Here is a 22,016-nt window from a genome sequence, read left to right on the forward strand (position 1 = left end):
AGCACGCTACATTGTGACGTCACATCCGCTGGCTGTCTTCGTGGAAGTGGATGGGGTTTGAGGGTTGGTGTGTCTGCTTCTAAACCAAAGTTCTTGAGGTAAGAAAGGTGTAGTAACCAAAGTACAGAGTGTAGTAGATCAGCTTATTGTTAAGGCTTTGGTTGCGAACGGTGGTTACAGTATAACATCAACGTGAATCTAAGGTATGACAGATTTTGTGAGTGATCCTACTTTCGGTTCTGTTGAGACTCGACCGGAGAGCTCACTTCTCAAACAGGCAACCGGCAGAAGTCTAACAACAAAATAAAAGCGATAGAAACATCTGAAATACAGTAACAAAATAAGGTTTTAAGTTATCATCTTTCTGTTTGCAGCTACGACGAGCAATGGCCGAAGCCAAAACTGACCAGAGTTTCAGCTGCCCAGTGTGCCATGAAGATCTGAAGGAACCCAAGATTCTCCCTTGCACACACCTGGTGTGTCGCGAGTGTCTTCTGTCTATGCTCAAGAAGAAACGCGGAATTAGAAAGTTTGATTGCCCAGAATGCCAGAGCCCATTGTTCAAAACTGACCCGCAAGATTTTGATTTGTTTGTGGACGAACTGCCAACTGATCATGTGACTGGAGTAAAAGTGGAATGTCAGAAAGCTCTGACTGGCAGCAGTGTTTGTACCATCTGCGACAACTCAGAGGCGGAATCTTTCTGTTTTGAGTGCAATACCAACTTGTGCAGTACTTGCACTCAATTCCACAGCAAGATGCCATCTTCCTCTGACCACACTGTTGAAAAGCTCAGTTCTTTGACAGCGGAGCAGTTAGCTGCTAAGATGTATTTTCCCTGCAGCTCTCACCAAAAAAAGTTGGCAGAGCTCTACTGCTCTGATCACCAGGAGCTTGTTTGTTACCAATGTGGTTCGTTGAGTCACAAAAAGTGTGATGATATTGAAGAAATAACAAGTGCTGCAGAGAGCAAGAAACAGGAGCTCCAGGAACAGAAGAAAAGACTGACAGATAAAGAAGCTTTGCTTTCAGTTCAGGTACCTGTACTATGATGTTAAAACTGACCTGCTTGAAAGACAATCTGCCTTTGGTAATTCTATTGTTCAGGAACATACGGTTTTGCTTTATAGTGTGTGCATGTTTGTGTGTGTAGCTCATTATTTAAATGCTTATGTAAAAGTTGATCTTAGTAGTGTATTTATGTTCAATTATCTTATCTTATTTTATCTTATCTTATCTTAAAGGTCTGTATCAACAAACTGCAAATGGTATAATAACCTCGGGGCTGTTGTTTGTGCATGTTTCCCTGACATTTAAGAACTTAGTTTTGAGCTAAGGCCAAAAAAAAAATTGGTGTGGTTACGCGAAACGGTAACATAGCCCAAAAAAAATAGGGTAGGTAGATAGGCAATCACTTTTTTTTTTTTAAACTTTTTTTCTGATGTGTACAAATTAAACCTACTTGACAGGGAAATAAGTGTGCGACTCGGGCGCTTTCGCTTTCATTGCGTTTTCTGCATGCGTTTTCTTTTTTTCTCTCTTTTTTTTGACAAATGTAATAAAAAGTTATAGGGTCGGCCCCTAAAAATAGGGTAGGTCAGGTTACCGTAACAACACCTTTTTTTTTAGGCCTAAATGTAAGGTATGTTACAGGTCAGAAGTTGCATTTTTATGTGCATGTGAGGGTAGTTTAGTCTGTAAAACAATGTTGACTATTATCTGATTTTTGTTTCAGATCGAAGACTGCGACAATCAGGTAACAGAAGCTGAAGCAGAGTTTGCGGAGATGCGAGACAGAGTGATCACAGTATTTTCTGATCTCATTAAAAGTCTGGAAGATCAGAAGCAAAAACTGTTGGGTGAAATCCGTCAGAAGGAGCAGATTTTTGTGGATGAAAAGTTGGCGAATAAAAGAGAACTGGAAGTAATGCGATCTTCTGTAGAGGCCCATGTGAACAGTGTCGACATGTTGCTTTCATCTGCCCCTGATCAAGCTTTCCTCGCAACATTTGGCAGATTGAAATCTCGTTTAGATGAAGTGGAATCAGAATCCCTCACTGATGGCAAAGCAACGATTGGCGATGTGTACTTTGATGAAAAAGTGCTGAGTGGACTGAAGAGAACAGCTGCCATTACTGGTGAAGTCAGAGACTCACCACCTCAACAAGTATGTACGGCTTATATATAATGCATACTTTTATTTTGATAATATGAACAATTTAATGAATTGACATAATTTATCCATGAAGTAGTCGGACAGCTATTTGATTTTTTTAAATGTTATGCATGCAGTATCCCTTTGCATGTCTTTCTACTTTCAGTTCATTGAGTTTTATAAGTATCATGCTCTTAATTCACCCTTATTCAAATGTTTCTTTTAAGTGCCAAACAAAAAGGATGGTTTGTATGTGCTTATTTTGTATGAACTTATTGCTTGTTGCATAACTTAAAGACACACTCCTTCACTTGTGAACGGTTCTAATCATAATTGTCTCAGAACTGGCCAGGATTTTGCATGGGATAACAGATTAACACCATCCCTCCCTTTGGTCACATATACCAAAAATGAACAGCCTGGGTGCTCTGTGTGCACAGTGGGATTGTTTGATAAAGTAATGTTGTACATATAAAAATTTAACAAGAAGAGCAAACGCTCGATCGAGTCACTTTCACAGTTCTGAATATTATATGAGGCATCAGATGGACAGGAAGAAATTGCTATTCACAACACAATGAGTCACGTTCACATAAAATTTGAGCCCGGTCACTTTTATAGTTTCCGAGAAAAGCCCAACGTTAAGTTGTGTGTTGCCGAACAGAAAAGGCTAGTTATCTCCCTTGTTTTTCTGATAACGTTCGTAAAAGGCTACAGATGTAAATACTTTGATGTAAAGAATAATCCTACAAAGTTTCAATCACATCCGATGAACTTTGTCAAAGATATAAAATGTCTAATTTTTCCTTTGACGCTGACCTGTGACCTTGAAAAAGGTCAAAGGTCAACGAAACCATCGTTAAAGTGTAGAGGTCATTGGAGGTCACGACTAAACAAAATATGAGCCCGATCGCTTTGATAGTTTCCGAGAAAAGTCCAACGTTAAGGTGGTGTCTACGGACGGCCGGCCGGCCGGACAGACTAACACTGACCGATTACATAGAGTCACTTTTTCTCAAGTGACTAAATAATAAATTGTTTTGTTAAAACATTCCAACTCACAGCGATTAAGCAGTCAGCGTGTTCAGGTCTGAGATGTTTTCATGTGAAGGAGTGTGACTTTAAAGGTCAAGCACAGCTGAACAGGCTCATCAAAATGCATGTGTATTGTTGCAGGATAAAAGCAGACTGATACACTGCTATACGTGCAGTAAGTTTTTCCAGGCATTTGTTTTAAAGTTCTTTTATGATTACAGTGTATCAATAAGACAATATTCATGAATGATCATATGAACAATTTTTACTGAACCATGTGCTTCATTTGCTGAGGTTAAAAATAATTATAATTATTGCTTTTATACATGCAGTATTATTATTTCAGATAAGATCTCTATAAATGATCCATTACTTTATCTGTCAATGTTGTTTGTGGCTGGTTAATTAAGACCCATACCATGGTCCTACTCTTTCACAAAACCAAAGAGCTCCTTTAAGTACATGTATAGACAACCAGGACAGAGATGAAATAATCTGGATTTTTGAACTGTTTTAGTGTAAGGGTGCATACAATAAATGATAAGTGCCTGCAGGGTATTTTCTACTATATTTTCTATCTATGTGAACAGCGAGTTTACCTAATGACTCATTATTAAATAACTTAAACAATGTGTGTGGCGTTTTCTGTGACTGCACATAGGTGATTTCTGTTATTGTACGTATGTATAAGTTACAGCTCCGTCCATCCATGGTATCGCCTGATATTTTGTCGAGACTGGGTCAATGAATATGATGACGTCACTCGAGGCTCTGCCGAGAGTGACGTCATTATATTCTTTCACCCCGTCGAGACAAAATATCACGCGATACCATGCATGGACGGAACTGTAACGTATATATGGCATGACCAAAGTAAAGAGAATTTGTCATGGGATGTGGCAACAAATCATTGGAAATTCACCATGGGCAATCAACCCAAGCCTAGAAGTTGTAGAACTATATTTTGTTTCAGTCTTGGCAAGGCCAGTTTTGTCCAGTTCCGGAAAAGACATAATGAATTCATTCACCCTGCCGAGACGAAAAAAAAACAATTCCATGGATAAAAACGTATAAGCTTATTATCCCGTGACGCATCAAAGCTAAATTTTGTTTTGAAATGTCATTACAACGTACAGATAACTTATAACGACATAATCGCCTTCACAAGACAGGAAAAACGCACACTTTGTTTTTCGTCTGCTACAAATCTAGTCTTGTTGGTTGACGGAGAGAATAAAGCTTCAATCATACCTTCATCAACAGGAATTATACATGCTCAATCCGCTGTCAGTTCGCAACTGAACCTTGTTTTTTTCTTTAACTTTTTGGTTAACATTGAAACGGCAATCCAAAAGAGTGTTTCAGCTGTTTCAAGACACAGGCTTGGCTCCTTCTTTTGAGTTGCTTTTCAGTCTAAAATGACACCGGAAGCGAACAAATTGTCGCGTATACTGTCGTCACAAAAAGACGTCATGACAAAGTTACACGCAAAGCGAAAGAGACTTTGACGTCATTTACTTTTGTTTGGAATTTTCCGTCTGTTCCTAGCTTGTCAGTGAAGACCTGACGTGAGTAAGCTTACCCTTTGCAGCTGTGAAATAATCAGTCTTGTGTCTCGGTCGTGTAGGTACAGAGTTTGCTTCTGCAATCATTGTGTTCGTGTTGATGACGGCTTCATAAGATTTCCATGTTCTTGTTTCTGCGGCTGCGCAAGTTATTTTGCCTAGGTCATGGCCGAACTTTAGGCCTACGGAGAAATATCGCTGGATATTTTCTCCCTAGATTAACAGAGACAAAGAAGGGAAGTCATGCTGTATACATTGTTAGCTAGCTAGAATGTCAAATTTGTGCACTACATGTGAAAGTGATGATAGGTGTTAAATGATTATACAATACCTCAATCCCACATTTTAAGTGCAAACACAGACTGTACTTGTTCAATTTGTTTCTTTCAATTGAAACTGTAACATGTCTGTGCATACGCAAAACTCAGCTAAAGTGTCTGTATTTAAACTTGTCACAGATGCTATCAGTGTGACAAAAGGTACCTTTCAGTTTGTGATTGAGAAACCAGAGCGTGGCAGTCCTCATCTGATGAGTCAGCCATGTATCATCAGAAACATGCCATGGTAAGTGTGTGTGCGTGCACCGTGTGTGTGTGTGTGCATGTTACTGTGCATATGTGCATGTGTGAGCAAGCGAGCGAGCGTGTGTGTGTGTGTGTTTTCTTATTCAGTTTAAAACCAGTCCTTTGAAGGTTGTGTGAAAATATGAGACCTCACAGTACGGTACATGCATCTTTTCAAGGTGTCACACAGTTAATGTTTTTGCTTTTGGCCCTTAGAGCTGATTTAAAACTGTAGCTAACTTATTCCCACTCACTATATTCTTTTTTTGGAAACTTGGGATCTTTAACAGGTGCATCAATCTGTCTTTGTTGCATGCATTTGCACATTTGCATGTGTACACACACACACACACACACAAACACCCACACACAGACACCTTAGCATGTGTATAAAAACACCAACCCTGGCTCAACCTTGTGTTTGGGAGCTAGGGTGCGGTTTCCAAAATAAGGCAGGGGTGCAATGGCTGGCCAGGTGGGTTGTCTTTAGGATCCCCACAACACTTTTCCCCCCAGATGCTGTTGAAATTTAGCATTTGAAGACTCAGTTTCGGATGAAGCTGTTTTTAAATCTCAAGTAATGCAGAGGTTCGTGCACCTTCTCTAGCAGACAAATTCTGGAGCTTGCTTAGTAGGATATTGTGTTTTGTGCGCGCGCACCCGTAACCAACTTTCGAGTGACGCTATGAAAAAAATGATATATTTTCCGGTAAGGGGGCCGTAACCCAGGAACCACCCAACTCAGATTTAGCTCTGCTGCTTCACATTTTGTGAACTTTAATATGTACATGGGTTATTCTCCAGAGCTATGTATCAGTGGAAACCATGTTACAAAGGTGATATTTCTTTATTAAAGGCACAGTAAGCCTCCCGTAAACCATCACAGATACTGTCAGGCTTTTACACACAGTACAACCCGACACCCTTTCATTTAAATACTCACCGCTTGAGAACATCCTAGGTGCCCTCCGTAAAGAGCGAGCAATTTTTAAAGAATTCATTTTTGTGTGGTTAGTCTTACCCCTGAGCCATTGTGAACCCTTGTGATCCATTTTCCTTTTTTCACAATGCAGTTCTCAGTTTGTAATTTGAATGCGACTCACTGTAAGCTTATCTGCAAAAGCACGTTATTATGTACCTCTGAATCTATACGAAACAAACGGCTGTGATTCACAAGTACTCTAGCGATGGTTTTTGCCTGTCCAGAGGAACTGGCGATAGGCATAAACCGTCGTCTGCTACAAGAACCACGACCTTGTGTGACCCTGCTTCCGGGCTTTTTTTTTTCAAACTTTCAAAACTTCGAATTGTACTGATCTCGTCTTGATGAAAAAAGAATTCTTTTATGATTTAAGAATGTTTGTGTAACAAGCTGTAGGATGTTCCCGTTCGGTGAGTGTTCAAATGGCAGGGTGTTTGTCCTGTGTGTAAAAGCCTGATAGTATCTGTGATGGTTTACGAGAGGCGTACTGTGCCTTTAACTGAGACATTTTAATGATACAAATTTATTTCATTAATAAATACAGGTTCCAAATACATCCTTGGCCTGCAGAAAAATAATTAGAACTGCTTGCACATTGTCTACGTTAAGTAAATTGCAAGCATTTTAAAGTATACTGAAAGGCAAAAGAAACGCAATTGTTGGGTGTAGAACGATATTTAATTTATTAGTCTGTAAAACGGATACAGTTTTCGAAAGAGCTGTCTCAACAGGTTTCGGTATGTTATGTGTCCGTAATGCTCAAACAATGTTCCCTTATCTGGGCCATCAGCAGCAACTGCAACAGGTCATTCAGCCCAGTTCCAATCAGTCAGTATTGAGTATGCCCCCCTCTCGCCTGGTCAACTGCACGACATCTGGCTGGCATTGAGCGGATGAGGCGATTGACGGAGGCGATGTGGACATTGGGCCACACGTCCCTGATGGCCTGCTCCTGGGCTGCAGCGGTTGCGGGCCTTGGCTGCACGTTGTTCAGCTCCTGTTGCAGGGCATCCCAAAAGTGTTCGATAGGGTTGAGATCAGGGCTATAGGCAGGCCACTGCATCACCCTGATGTTGTGATGCTGCAGAAAGTCGGCTGTAAGTCTGGCAGTGTGAGGCCTGGCGTTGTCCTGCTGCAGAGTGAAGTTCCTGTGCTGGTTGAAAAAGGGAACCACAGCTGGCCTCAGCACCTGGTCAATGTAGCGCTCTGCTGTGACGCCATTGCCTCGTCCTGGGCCGATGTTTTGAAAGATGATGGGTCCCAGGACTTCATGCAGGCAGATGCCGCCCCATATCATCACACTAGGGCCTCCCCAGCGATCCCACTCCAAGATGTTGTTGGGAGCATATCTCTGGTTGTCTCGCCTCCAGATCCGGATGCGGCCGTCAGCGTTGCTGACACAAAACCGACTCATCTGTGAACAGAATGTTCTGCCACTGTCGCCAGGTCCAGTTCAAGTGCTGCTGTGCGAATTGGTACCTGGCTAGTCTGGCGTGAGCGGTCAGTACAGGTGCTCTCCTGGCGGGACGTCTGCAGTGAAGGCCTCTGTCAACCAGCCGACGTCGAACTGTGCGGGAACTTACTGGCCTGTTGCGGTTGCCAACAACGTCTCTGGCTGTTGCTGCTGCAGTGTGGAACGGATCCCGTACGTGCTGTCGATAAATGGCACGATTTTCTCGTTCAGTGGTGACACGTGGTCTTCCACTCCTTGCCAAGTCATTCGTGGACCCAGTTTGCAAATATCGTTGCCAGAGACGGGTGATGGTAGACTGATGGACGCCAAAAGCATTAGCAACCTCATTCTGTGGCGTTCCCTGCGTCAGCTGGCCTATTGCTCTTTCACGGTCAGTGGCGTTCAATCTCGGCATAGCTGGTTTTTGGAATAGGGGAATGCCAGATAGCGTACAATACTGCCATTTATACGGCATGAACAGCGAGTCGTGCTGAGACCCAAAAAATCGGCATTCGGCACTTCCATTGTCTCTGCACGTGCAGCACAACCATTTCATCTTTCTCGCTCTGTGCAGATCTAGCATGGCAAGTTTTGCACGTGCCTTTCTCACAGCGGCATCACTAGACACTGCTGAGTCCGACGTGGACCAATTTTAACCATAGGCACATGATAATAAGACATAATCTTGAAAATATCGTTCTGAAAACAAATTGCGTTTCTTTTGCCTTTCAGTATACATTACTCTCGTAACATGGAAATAGAGGCTGTGACATAGATTTGATTACTAACAATTAAAAAATAAAAGACAAAAATGCATACTTTGTATTTTTGTTGAATGTCGGTATTGTTATCAAATAGTATCAATAAAAAAAGTATTTAATATACGTTATAACTATTTAAAAAACTGAGAATGCATGTCACAAAATGGGACCCAGCTCTAGAGAATAACCCACATGCAGGATGTTTATGAGGTGTTGTGTATTTGCATGTCTCTTCATTTTATTTGTCACTAATGTGGCATCATGAAGAAGCTTTGAATGATTTACCTTCTCGTGTGTGTGCATGATGATTTTAAGGACTTTGTGACTGTCCTTCAGGAAACTTGATGTGAGTCCATGGTACAAAGATAAAGAGCACCTTGGCCTATATCTGCATAATGGAGTTTCAACTAAATCAGGGTAAGTGTGCAACACTGGACCAAAAGAACTTATATTTAAACATGAAATGTCTAAGTAGACATGTTAAAAAAAACAATCACTGTAAATCATCGAGAAACAGATTTTGGGTCAGACTTGTAATATTTCCCAGGCTGATGTAGGTATATGTTCGCTTTCTTCATGTAGGGAAAAGTACAAGTGATCTGAAAGGTAATTGTGACTCTGGGTACCAGTTCCTATTGTAATCATGCTGGTATAGTTGCTTCAGCAATGCATTATTTAGGCCAAGACTCCACAAAAATTAAGTAGATGTGCAACGCCAAGGCACTGCATACCCCAGCGAAAGACAAACCTCTCTTTCTCTCTTTCTCTCTCTCTCTCTCTCTCTCTCTCTCTCTCTCTCTCTCTCTCTCTCTCTCTCTCTCTCTCTCTCTCTCTCTCTCTCTCTCTCTCTCTCTCTCTCTCTCTCAAACACACACACACACGAACACACACACACACACACACACACACACACACACATACATATACACTTACGCACACGCACAAACACAAACCAACCCACCCACTCTCTCTCTCTCTCTCTCTCTCTCTCTCAGTCTCTCTCTCTCTCTCTTTCTCTCTCTCTTTCTCTCTTATACAAACAGACACACACCCACACAAACACACACACATATACTGTCACACACACACACACACACACACACACATGTCCATACGCACGCATGTACGCACGCACACACCCACAGACACAGACAGACACACACACACACATACATATACACTTACGCACACGCACAAACACAAACCAACCCACCCACTCTCTCTCTCTCTCTCTCTCTCTCTCTCTCTCTCTCTCTCTCTCTCTCTCTCTCTTTCTTTCTATCTCTCTTTATCTCTTATACAAACAGACACACACACACACAAACACACACACACACACACACACACACACACACACACACATGTGCATACACACGCATGTACGCACGCACACACCCACAGACACACACACATTGACTCACACAAATCTCATACACACAATCATACGCACATACACGGTTGGCCTAGTGGTAAGGCGTCCGCCCCGTGATAGGGAGGTCGTGGGTTAGAACACAGGCCGGGTCATACCTAAGACTTTAAAATTGGCAATCTAGTGGGTGCTCCGCCTGGCGGCTGGCATTATGGGGTTAGTGCATGCTAGGACTGGTTGGTCCGGTGTCAGAATAATGTGACTGGGTGAGACATGAAGCCTGTGCTGCGACTTCTGCCTTTTGTGTGGCGCACGTTATATCTCAAAGCAGCACCGCCCTGATAATTATGGAAACAAACAAACAAATACGCACATAGACAGACGGACACACACACCTTTACAAACAAACACATATACACACTCATACACACACAAACATACACACAAACTCATGCACACACACATTCACACACACACACACTCCGCCGGGTTGGTCCGGTGTCAGAATAATGTGACTGGGTGAGACATGAAGCCTGTGCTGCGACTTCTGTCTTGTGTGTGGCGCACGTTATATGTCAAAGCAGCACCGCCCTGATATGGCCCTTCGTGGTCGGCTGGGCGTTAAGCAAACAAACAAACAAACACCCACACACACACACACACACACACACACTGTACATATGCACGCACACACCTACACACACACACACACACACACACACACACATTGACTGACACAAATCTCATACACACATAACACACACTTATACGCACATAGACCGGCACGGTTGGCCTAGTGGTAAGGCGTCCGCCCCGTGATCGGGAGGTCGTGGGTTCGAACCCCGGCCGGGTCATACCTAAGACTTTAAAATTGGCAATCTAGTGGCTGCTCCGCCTGGCGTCTGGCATTATGGGGTTAGTGCTAGGACTGGTTGGTCCGGTGTCAGAATAATGTGACTGGGTGAGACATGAAGCCTGTGCTGCGACTTCTGTCTTGTGTGTGGCGCACGTTATATGTCAAAGCAGCACCGCCCTGATATGGCCCTTCGTGGTCGGCTGGGCGTTGAGCAAACAAACAAACAAATACGCACATAGACAGTCGGACACACACACCTTTACAAACAAACACATATACACACTCATACACACACAAACATACACACAAACTCATGCACACACACACATTCACACACACACTCTCTCTCTCTCTCAAACACACACACACACACACACACACACACACACACACACACACACACACACACACACACACACACCAAGTCACACACACACACACACACACTCACTCACACGCACTCACTCACACGCACTCACTCACACGCACTCACTCACTCTCTAACAAAAAATTTCATACACACAAAACACACACCCATACGCACATATGGACAGACGGACATGCACACCTTTACAAACAAACACACATACACGCACACACATACACTTATGCCCACACACACACTTACACACACACGAGTACAGACACACACACACACACACACACAAATACACACACACCACACACATACGAGTACAGACTCATGCACTCATGCACGCGTGCGCGCACACACACACACACACACACACACACACACACACACACAAATACACACACACACACACACACACACACAGTAACACTAACACATGTGCACAAAATGAACACAAACACACACACTGCGCGCGAGAGAAAGACTACAGGGAGGCATGACGTCATGATGCATTAATTGACGTCAAAGACTTTCGACCGTGACGTATTCTTCTTACGCGAGCTTTATCCATAGACTTGGAAACTACGGAATTTCTACCCGTCCAAAGCGGCCTGGGGTGGCGTTTGCTGAAAAAATGGGGGCGCCTATTTTACCCACCGTATTTTTGTTAGTATGGTCCCCATTTTTGGTGAACTTCCATCTCCAACTGTAGCACGTAGCCGGGCACAACGAATCCTTCTTTATCATGTATTATTCGGTGTGCACATTTCTCAAATCGATTACAGTATAGCGTTCACGGGATACCTCCAGCTTCGCTGGGATAACATTGTGTAATGGTCATGCAGCTGTACAATTTAAGGGAAGCTAAATGTTACACACGTTTCCAGCATTTTTGATAACTCATTGGGACACCTCGCTTCTGGATTGCATCATGCACGTGTGTTATCACGAAATCGGTACAAAGAGTAAGCTAGCTTCCATGTACAGTAGGATGTCAGAAGCTTTAATTCTGACCTTTTAATTTATAATTGCTCCATTTTAAGTTGTCAAAATATACAAATGTGTTTCAGTAAGCCCTTATTTTGAAATGGAGGGCGATAATTAACTGTCCTCTGGCACAACTAAGGGGAAATAATCCACAAATCAAACATGTTTTTCAGATAGAGCATTTGGAAACATTTACATTGATATATAATTTGTTGTAAGTTTGTATGTTAAGGATCATATAAAACTTAAAATCAGAGGCAAAATTCTCGGGGGGTACATGGGGGGATGATGCAGAAGTCCCCCTGTCACAGGCAGCTCCTCTGCATTGATGGAGTTGTCTCCCTGCCTTGAGTGTGAGCTATTTATACTGAGTAGCTTGATGGTTTTGGTACGTCAGTAGACAGCATACCCAGGGGCGGATCAGTTCATTTTATGGGGGGGGTTTCCAAAAGTATATTGTGAAGATATGGGTGTGAAGGCGCGAAGCGCCGAGCCGACGGCGCGAAGCGCCTAGCTTGCTAGGGGGGTCCGGGGGCATGCCCCCCGGAAAATTTTGAAAAAAAGGATGCAAAATGGTGCAAGCTGGTGCATTCTGAGGATGATCATTACTAGTTCCAGGCAGCAGATTTTGTCACTGATTAATACCCAACAAATTGAAACTCAACCCAAAAAAACACACAAAAATATTTTTATTTTTTGGCTGGGGGGGGGTTTCCGGAAACCCCAGAAACCCCCCCCTCGTCCGCCCCTGATACCCGTGAAGTGTGGAGTAACTGGCTGGAGGGTCTGGCTGCTGTTGTTACCTGGAATGCTCTCGGGAACCTCTAGGTTCCCTTAGCAGTTTTTATAGGGCTATTAATTGATAACTGAGTACCCGAAGCACAAGATCTGCACCTTTGGAAGCAAAGCCAGTCAAAAGGATTTATATTTTAGAGCTATATTAATAGCCCTATAAAAACAATTTACATTTCACGGGTGTGCTGTCTACTGACGTTCCAAAAACGTCAAGCTACTATAAATAGCTGACGCTCGAGGCAGGGAGACAACTCCGTCAATGCAGAGCAGCTGCCTGTAACAGGGGGAGTACTGCGTCACCCTGTGACATGTGCCCAACACTTCTTCTGCTGTTGTGAGTAGCACATCTTTGGTGTCTCTGGCGAGTGTGTCTACATCACTGTCAAGTAGGCTGAGCCTGGCTACAAACTTGCAACCACATTATTCAGCAACAAGCTTTGTCTGCATTCATTAAGCCCGGCTACAAACTTGCCACCACATTACTCAGCAGCAACAAGCTATGTCTGTATTCAATAAGCCCGGCTACAAACTTGCAACCACATTACTTAGCAACAAGCTATGTCTGCATTCAATAAGCCCGGCTACAAACTTGCAACCACATTATTCAGCAACAAGCTTTGTCTGCATTCATTCAGCTTGAGATTAGCATTATATAAAGAATTCAATGCCCAGGTAACGATCAATGATGGGTCATTGTTTGTGACATTTCTGCTTTACGCTTTTCACAGAATGTGGCGCAGGTCTGTGGAAGGTTTCCACGGCAATGATTCAATAAATGTAATCAAGTGCATGAAACACTCAGATTACCTTTGGCGGGAAAGGCAGTTCAACAGGAGATAGTCTGAGCTAAATAAATAGCCCTATATAAATGTACTATGTGTGACAGGGTGACCAGTCACTAATTATAGAGTAAGCTGTTGTCATTGTCCAGGTTAGTCTTTGTTGCCGATCAGTTTGTGTTTGGTGTCTATTCTTTATCTGTTAACAAAGAGTACTGGTATGTCTAACAAACTTTTGCCTTACAGCAAGTGCCTTAATTTAACAAACTTTCTGCGCCTTAGCAGACGACACGAACGGCTTGTTTACATTCGAGCGGTGGCCATGTTTGTCCCACATAAAATCTATTTTTAGACTTATTGAGTGCACGTGCTATTTTATGCAATCTAAGGCTATATCTTACTTTTAGATGTTAATAATGAATGGATATAGATATTTTGTTGCTGTATGTTCGTGCTTAAGTACTTTTTAAGGCCATGTTGTTCCTTAAATTGCTTTAATGTTCGATCAGTTCCGACCCAAACGTCCCACGCTATCTGAATTTTAGCGCCCAGTAGGTGACGTCTGGAATTTCCCTATTATCTCCATAATTGTAACTTTTCCATAAATCTAACTTAGTGCACTTCATTTCTTATTCCCTTAAGATACTTTTTGAGTTAAAGTGCAGTAATAACTGTTTGGATCGAGTAAATCAAAGTTTTCCTCTCAGTTCGACCGGTGTCTCGCCGCGTGACGTCACACGCGTCATTTTAGTATCTGTGTTTCTTTATTAAGTTTAACGTCACATAACTCGTCATAAGTTCCATTTTACCACAAGTATGACACATGTATGGAAAGTTCAGGAGTTCATCTTGTAATGGAGTGAATTGTATTTGGTGCAGGAAGTGATCGAGTTGAGCAATCTTTATTTTGCTGGGTTTTGATCGTCAAACGGTCATTCATTCTGAGTAATTGATCATAATTATCTTTTGGTCTGGACTTCTAAAGTTATATCTTGTAACATGAGTTAAAAAGTATTTTTCACACTGGTTTTGTAGCAACAAACCGATTGCAAATGCATGCATTTTCCGTAAAGTTATCAGTTATCAAAGTTTCTAAACAAACACAGATTTGGCTATCAGGCAGTGCCAGACGGCCCTTTTGGAAATTGCTGTGAGCCGCTTGCAGTGCAGTCCGCGCGAGCAGTATAAATAGCCTCCGGTACCAGCATAAGGGGAGGATTTAAAGAGGAGTCAGGGAGAGAGTCATTCAGTCAGGCTGAGTTCATTGTTCGGCTCCACTGACTGAGGAGATGTAGTTTGTATTGTATGTTGTGGCTTGTAGCCACCGGCTTCTGTCGGGTTGGCGAGAGGAGGAGGGAAGATAATATAGAGACAGAGAAATAAAGTTCGTCATGCCAGTATTACTGCTGTTGTTGTCACAATGTCATCTGTTGTGCTTGAGAGAGTGAGTCCAGAATGAGTCCGTAACACATCAAGAGAAGAGAAACAAAAGAACAAAAGAACAATTCCTTCTTTTTCGAACCTCTACAAAATGGCGTCGTCAGACAGGATGTGTACTAAAACGGACTCAGAAGTTCCTGGACTCGGAAGAAGTGATGCATTGTGACAACTTCATTCTTCAGTACTGGTGATGGCGGACCTTTCCTGCCAGGAGTTGTGTACTCCATGTTGTCTTCGACGATCGGCATGTCCTGTCCTGTGATGTCCTGTACGTTCCTGCGTTGCTGTTGCTGTAAACTACGTTCCTGTGATGCTGTAATCTTCGTTCCTGTCCTGGTAGCTGTGTTCCTGTCCTTTCCTACGATGCCTGTGGTATGCTGTTCCCGTTTCCCGCTGTCATGTGTCATCCGATGCATGGTGTGTGTAATTTCACCATTGGTGTGTAGTGCTGTGTTGGTGTTCATCCCCAGAGTGAATTCTCGAATTGGAATCGCGATGAACGGTACGTGGAAGTCTTGAAAAGACTAGTGGATTTGCATTAACTCACTGTAACCGGACTTTTATTCAAGGAACTGTAAGGATCTCGGCCGACCTTTTTGTGAATTAATATTAGTCCATCAAACAAGTGAGCAGTGCATTCCCCGATTTGACGTTGTGTGTGATTCATCATGTTCTGCTGACGTGTGCATTATCGGACAGTGAGTCGAGTGACGTAAGTAACGGTTGAGCGCGTCTTGAAGTGACACTGTGAGGCATCGTTTTATGTTTGTTATCTATGTATTTCTATTTTATTTACGTGAAATGCGTTCATTTTGACATTGTTAAACATGTTGATTTCTAAGCACGATTGATATTTTTTGTTCATAGCTTGCAGTGTATGATGTATGATGCTTTGATTCGTGGGATGAGTTGTTTACAATTGTGGTTGAGGGTTGGGCACAGGCAGACAGTATTGAGACTAGTCTGATGGGAATGCCAAGGTGGATGCAACGAGTCAGTACTAGTTAAAACCTTCCCATAAGGTCTGGTTTAATGATTTTTCGCAAGATGTATCGTGGGTTGTATTTGTTTTGTTTTTTTCACTCCTGCAAATGTAATGGTGGTTGATCTAGCCTTGTAACCTATCAGTAGGGCTTGGTTTTTGATCGTTTGTAATGTAAGGTTTCAAAGTATTGTGTCATGTACATTGTGGAATATGAAAGAGAATTATGTCATGTGGAGTCAGCTGTCTGTTGTAAGTGTATTGTGTTGTGGTGTGTATCTAACTTTGTTCAGCTTCCTTTTGGTGACAATGTGGTTGAGAGTGAATACTTAAGTGGTGTATGATGACTTTGAGGATTTTAGGATGTTGTAAGAGTGGCTGGGTATACTTGATTCACTGTGTTATACTTTGATGCTTAGATGTTTCGTCAAGAGCGCTAAGTACATATCTTAATTGACATCACGTCAGCATAGTGTCTGCTCGTTTTGCATGAAGAGTACGGGGAAGGTGTTGCTATGGCGATTGGTAGGTATCTAGTTGCATAGTATTGGGCACCAGTTCTCTCATGTCGGTTTTTGTTTTGTTTATGCCATTTCTTTAGCATCTTGATTTTGTGGAATGATTCTAAGCATTGAGAGAATTCATGTATTTGCACATTGTTACTGTATTGTGAGTGGAGTGAGTGAGTTGTTCATTGTCTGATTTTAGCGTGCCGTGGTGTAGCATTGAAATGTATTTCTTTTAATTTTATCGCTGTTGTTCGTGGTCGTGACACGAGGACGTGTCACATACAAAAGTAGGGGGTATGTGTGACAGGGTGACCAGTCACTAATTATAGAGTAAGCTGTTGTCATTGTCCAGGTTAGTCTTTGTTGCCGATCAGTTTGTGTTTGGTGTCTATTCTTTATCTGTTAACAAAGAGTACTGGTATGTCTAACAAACTTTTGCCTTACAGCAAGTGCCTTAATTTAACAAACTTTCTGCGCCTTAGCAGACGACACGAACGGCTTGTTTACATTCGAGCGGTGGCCATGTTTGTCCCACATAAAATCTATTTTTAGACTTATTGAGTGCACGTGCTATTTTATGCAATCTAAGGCTATATCTTACTTTTAGATGTTAATAATGAATGGATATAGATATTTTGTTGCTGTATGTTCGTGCTTAAGTACTTTTTAAGGCCATGTTGTTCCTTAAATTGCTTTAATGTTCGATCAGTTCCGACCCAAACGTCCCACGCTATCTGAATTTTAGCGCCCAGTAGGTGACGTCTGGAATTTCCCTATTATCTCCATAATTGTAACTTTTCCATAAATCTAACTTAGTGCACTTCATTTCTTATTCCCTTAAGATACTTTTTGAGTTAAAGTGCATTAATAAATGTTTGGATCAAGCAAATCAAAGTTTTCCTCTCAGTTCGACCGGTGTCTCACCGCGTGACGTCACACGCGTCATTTTAGTATCTGTGTTTCTTTATCAAGTTTAACGTCACATAACTCGTCATAAGTTCCATTTTACCACAAGTATGACACATGTATGGAAAGTTCAGGAGTTCATCTTGTAATGGAGTGAATTGTATTTGGTGCAGGAAGTGATCGAGTTGAGCAATCTTTATTTTGCTGGGTTTTGATCGTCAAACGGTCATTCATTCTGAGTAATTGATCATAATTATCTTTTGGTCTGGACTTCTAAAGTTATATCTTGTAACATGAGTTAAAAAGTATTTTTCACACTGGTTTTGTAGCAACAAACCGATTGCAAATGCATGCATTTTCCGTAAAGTTATCAGTTATCAAAGTTCTAAACAAACACAAATTTGGCTATCAGGCAGTGCCAGACGGCCTTTTTAGAAATTGCTGTGAGCCGCTTGCAGTGCAGTCCGCGCGAGCAGTATAAATAGCCTCCGGTACCAGCATAAGGAGAGGATTTAAAGAGGAGTCAGGGAGAGAGTCATTCAGTGAGGCAGTTCATTGTTCGGCTCCACTGACTGAGGAGATGTAGTTTGTATACTATGTTGTGGCTTGTAGCCACCGGCTTCTGTCGGGTTGGCAAGAGGAGGAGGGAAGATAGAGAGACAGAGAAATAAAGTTCGTCATGCCAGTATTACTGCTGTTGTTGTCACAATGTCATCTGTTGTGCTTGAGAGAGTGAGTCCAGAATGAGTCCGTAACACATCAAGAGAAGAGAAACAAAAGAACAACGGAACAATTCCTTCTTTTCCGAACCTCTACATATGTAATTCGATCACAGGTTTGCAAGAGCATACCAGCAGACAAAAGCACACATTCTCCATCACAAACCTGAGCTCTCTAAAATCCACAAGTGTCTCACAATGTTGAAAAGCAAATATGTCAGATGTGAATTTTTTTCTTGTTTGTTTGCTTTTTAAACAGGTACGTGTCACATTTATTCAAAACACACCCACTCAAAAGTGTAATTGTGATGTTGTTTTTCTCTCCAGGTCATGGTCCTGCAAGGTAAAATGGACGTTCAGGCTGCTGAAGGTTGACACACATGGCCAATTTGAACAGCCAGGTATGTGAAGACATGAATGTTTTGCCGGTTAGTCAAAATAATGTTTAGAAAAAGGCTTTTCACACCCACATAAAACATAAAACTCAGAGAGCATGCATGAAAATTCCATGGTCATATTTGTTTGCACTTTCCATTGAATTTTTGTGTCGGCATGTTTCTAGACCAACACACTTTAGGTAAAAACATTATATTTGAGGGTGTATGCACTTCAATTAACCTGTGATAGACTAAATGGAAGAGTTTGCTGCAGTAACCTATCTTTGCTTCTTAGACTACCATACTTTTCGGACTATAAGGCGCTGCCGTGTATAGGGCGCACCCCCTACTTTTTAAAACAAGAAGAGCAAACGCTCGATCGAGTCACTTTCGCAGTTCTGAATATTATATGAGGCATCAGATGGACAGGAAGAAATTGCTATTCACAACACAATACAGATGTAAATAATTTGATGTAAAGAATAATCCTATAAAGTTTGAATCAAATCCGATGAATAGTTTCAGAGATATGATATTTCAATTTTTTTCCTTCAAGACATACCTGTGACCTTGAAAAAGGTCAAAGGTCACCAAAGCAGACGTCAAAGTGTAGAGGTCACTGGGAGTCACGTTCACATAAAATTTGAGCCCGGTCACTTTTATAGTTTCCGAGAAAAGCCCAACGTTAAGTTGTGTGTTGCCGAACAGAAAAGGCTAGTTATCTCCCTTGTTTTTCTGATAACGTTCGTAAAAGGCTACAGATGTAAATACTTTGATGTAAAGAATAATCCTACAAAGTTTCAATCACATCCGATGAACTTTGTCAAAGATATAAAATGTCTAATTTTTCCTTTGACGCTGACCTGTGACCTTGAAAAAGGTCAAAGGTCAACGAAACCATCGTTAAAGTGTAGAGGTCATTGGAGGTCACGACTAAACAAAATATGAGCCGGATCGCTTTGATAGTTTCCGAGAAAAGTCCAACGTTAAGGTGGTGTCTACGGCCGGCCGGACGGCCGGACGGCCGGCCGGACAGACTAACACTGACCGATTACATAGAGTCACTTTTTCTCAAGTGACTCAAAAAAATGAAAAAAGCCTAGAATAAGGCGATGCCATGGATAAGGCGATGGTGTCGTGCATAAGGCGATGGGATGAAAGAAAAAAATGAAGAAAAACATCGTACATAGAAAAAACAAAAAACAACATCAATGATCAAACATGGCGACCGCATCCCAACAGCTGACCTCTCTGTTTACGCCATTTGCGAACCATGGATTCATTCAGGCCTAGTTCGAACGCTGCCTTTCGGTTGCTCTCCAGTCGTATCGCAAGATCGATGGCTTTAATCTTGAAGGCAGCATCGTATGAAGCTCTCTTCGTTTTCGGCATCTTGACAGTGACAAAGTCGAAGTGCAAGTTGAAGCGGTACCCAGTTGAAGTGTCAAGAGACCGACTGTCGACTGTCGTGTTTCAACGCAACTAGTGTTCAGGTAATTTTTTCGGCGATCAACATTGCTTGAATTGTGTTCACTTAAATGGTTGTTAGTTGCTCATTGATTTCAAGTTCACAGTGCTCGTGAAACCTATTTTATCCGAGAATAAGGCGACGTCGTGTATAAGGCGACCCCACGATTTTAAGTAAAAAATAAAAAAAAAGTATCGCCTTATAGTCCGAAAAGTACGGTACTCGCAGTTTAGGGGCAGACCGTTTACTCACATAGCCCATTGTAACCTGCATGATCGTTTGCCAAAAATCTGTTGACGTTATTCGTTTTTTGTTCACACAGTGGCAATGAGCAGTTCTGGTGAGGTTATGCCCCCTCTTTCTTTCGACTGGTAACTGGCGCCACCTCGCGGCAAGATCACACGAGAAAGGACAAAAAACTTGCATTGGTCCCAAATAGCATATCGGTTTGGTAACAGTTCGTGTGTAAGTCGTGCATTTTATACGGTAAACAGACATGGTCGGTTCTGGTGAGGTTATGCCCCTTCTTTCTTTAGGCTGGTAACTGGTGCCACCTCACGGCAATAGATCACAGGAGTTGTCTCGCGTTATCACCCCAGAAGCGCTCATTAAGTGAGCCACAAAGAAATGTAAGCTAGCAGTCCCCTGGCTCTGCTCAGATTGAACAGTATACAGCTGACCTGTTTGCATTGCATGAGAGAAAAAAAAAGGATGAGTCTGACCCCTGACCCACTCGTGTTACTTTCCCTCTCAAGGAAGGCTATTCTAATTTATCTTGTAAGACAAAGGTAGGTGTTTCGACCCAAATAAAATAAAATGTTGCTCTACATCATGTCCACATAATTGTTAAAGGCCTTCTATGTATGGCGCCATTTTGGATTTTTTTTATCCATTATATATTCTTTTAAAGGCACAGAAGCCTCGCGTAAACCATCACAGATACTGTCAGGCTTTTACACACAGTACAAACACCCTTTCATTTAAACACTCACCGCTTGAGAACATCCTAGGTGCCCTTCGTAAAGAGCGAGCAATTTTCAAAGAATTTATTTTTGCGTGGTTTATCTTACCCCTGAGCCTTCGTGAACCCGTGTGATCCAGTTTCCCTTTTTCACAATGTAGTCGTCAGTTAGTAATTTGAATGCGACTGGATGTGAGCTTATCTGCAATAGCACGTTATTATGTACCTCTGACGATGCACGATACAAACGGCTGTGGTTCACAAGAACTCTAGCGATGGCTTTTGACTGTTCAGAGGAACTGGCGATAGACATAAACCGTCGTCTGCTACGAGAACCACGATCTTGCGTGACCCTGCTTCCGGGCTTTTCTTTTTTTAAACTTTCAAAACTTCGAATTGTACTGATCTTGTCTTGATGAAAATAGAATTCTTATATGATTTTAGAATGTTTGTGTAACAAGCTGTCAATTTATTATTTAGATTTTAAAAGTTAGGTCTAGCGCCAAAACGCACCACGGTCCGATTTGCTCGGAGACAATCCGCAAAATTAATTCTTTTAAAATTGCTCGCTCTTTACGTAGGGCACCTAGGCTGTTCCCGTTTGGTGAGCGTTCAAATGGAAGGGTGTTTGTACAGTGTGTAAAAGCCTGACAGTATCTGTGATGGTTTACGGGAGGCTTGCTGTGCCTTTAAGCACAGTGTCTCCTGTCCTCCAAATTGTTTACTGTTATAAATTAATACATATACCAAATAATGGGGCATTAATGAGCACTGGTATGGATCACAGTTTGGCCACCAGTGAGGAAGCAGATAAGCGATGTGGACTAGCTATTTCCCCTCAGTTAAGCAAACTCTCTCAGTCTGAACCCTTGATTGCCCAAGGGCAACTCACTAGTGCAGATGATGGCATGTATTGCTTGTTTGCGATCAGCTTGAGACCCGGTTTTTCGGTTTTATCTTGCAAGCTACACATATTTTTTA

General features: G+C 42.2%; 1 protein-coding gene across 2 annotated transcripts; it reads left to right on the forward strand.

Annotated features, from left to right (window-relative positions):
* Window positions 1-29: 29 nt before the first annotated feature.
* Window positions 30-9,059, forward strand: LOC138971369 (E3 ubiquitin-protein ligase TRIM33-like). 2 transcript variants are annotated; one of them, XM_070344099.1, is made up of 6 exons: window positions 30-98; window positions 375-1,037; window positions 1,736-2,167; window positions 3,332-3,365; window positions 5,214-5,319; window positions 8,851-9,059. In XM_070344099.1, exons 2-6 carry the CDS (start codon window positions 387-389, stop codon window positions 8,933-8,935), a joined length of 1,308 nt encoding a protein of 435 aa, XP_070200200.1. In that variant the 5' UTR covers window positions 30-98; window positions 375-386; the 3' UTR covers window positions 8,936-9,059. The 2 variants fall into 2 exon arrangements, 1 of the variants encoding a protein (XP_070200200.1); XR_011457231.1 differs by lacking the exon at window positions 3,332-3,365 and having other exon boundaries at window positions 8,851-8,933.
* The last annotated feature ends 12,957 nt before the right edge of the window (window positions 9,060-22,016 follow it).

Source organism: Littorina saxatilis, linkage group LG7 (genome assembly GCF_037325665.1).
Source record: "Littorina saxatilis isolate snail1 linkage group LG7, US_GU_Lsax_2.0, whole genome shotgun sequence".
Taxonomy (NCBI): Eukaryota; Metazoa; Mollusca; class Gastropoda; order Littorinimorpha; family Littorinidae; genus Littorina; species Littorina saxatilis.

Coding starts and splice junctions, on each gene's coding strand:
- LOC138971369 (XM_070344099.1), top strand. CDS start 387: ATGGCCGAAGCCAAAACTGACCAGAGTTTCAGCTGCCCAGTGTGCCAT. Junction 2,168..3,331: donor GAGACTCACCACCTCAACAA/GTATGTACGGCT, acceptor GTATTGTTGCAG/GATAAAAGCAGACTGATACA. Junction 5,320..8,850: donor ATCATCAGAAACATGCCATG/GTAAGTGTGTGT, acceptor ACTGTCCTTCAG/GAAACTTGATGTGAGTCCAT.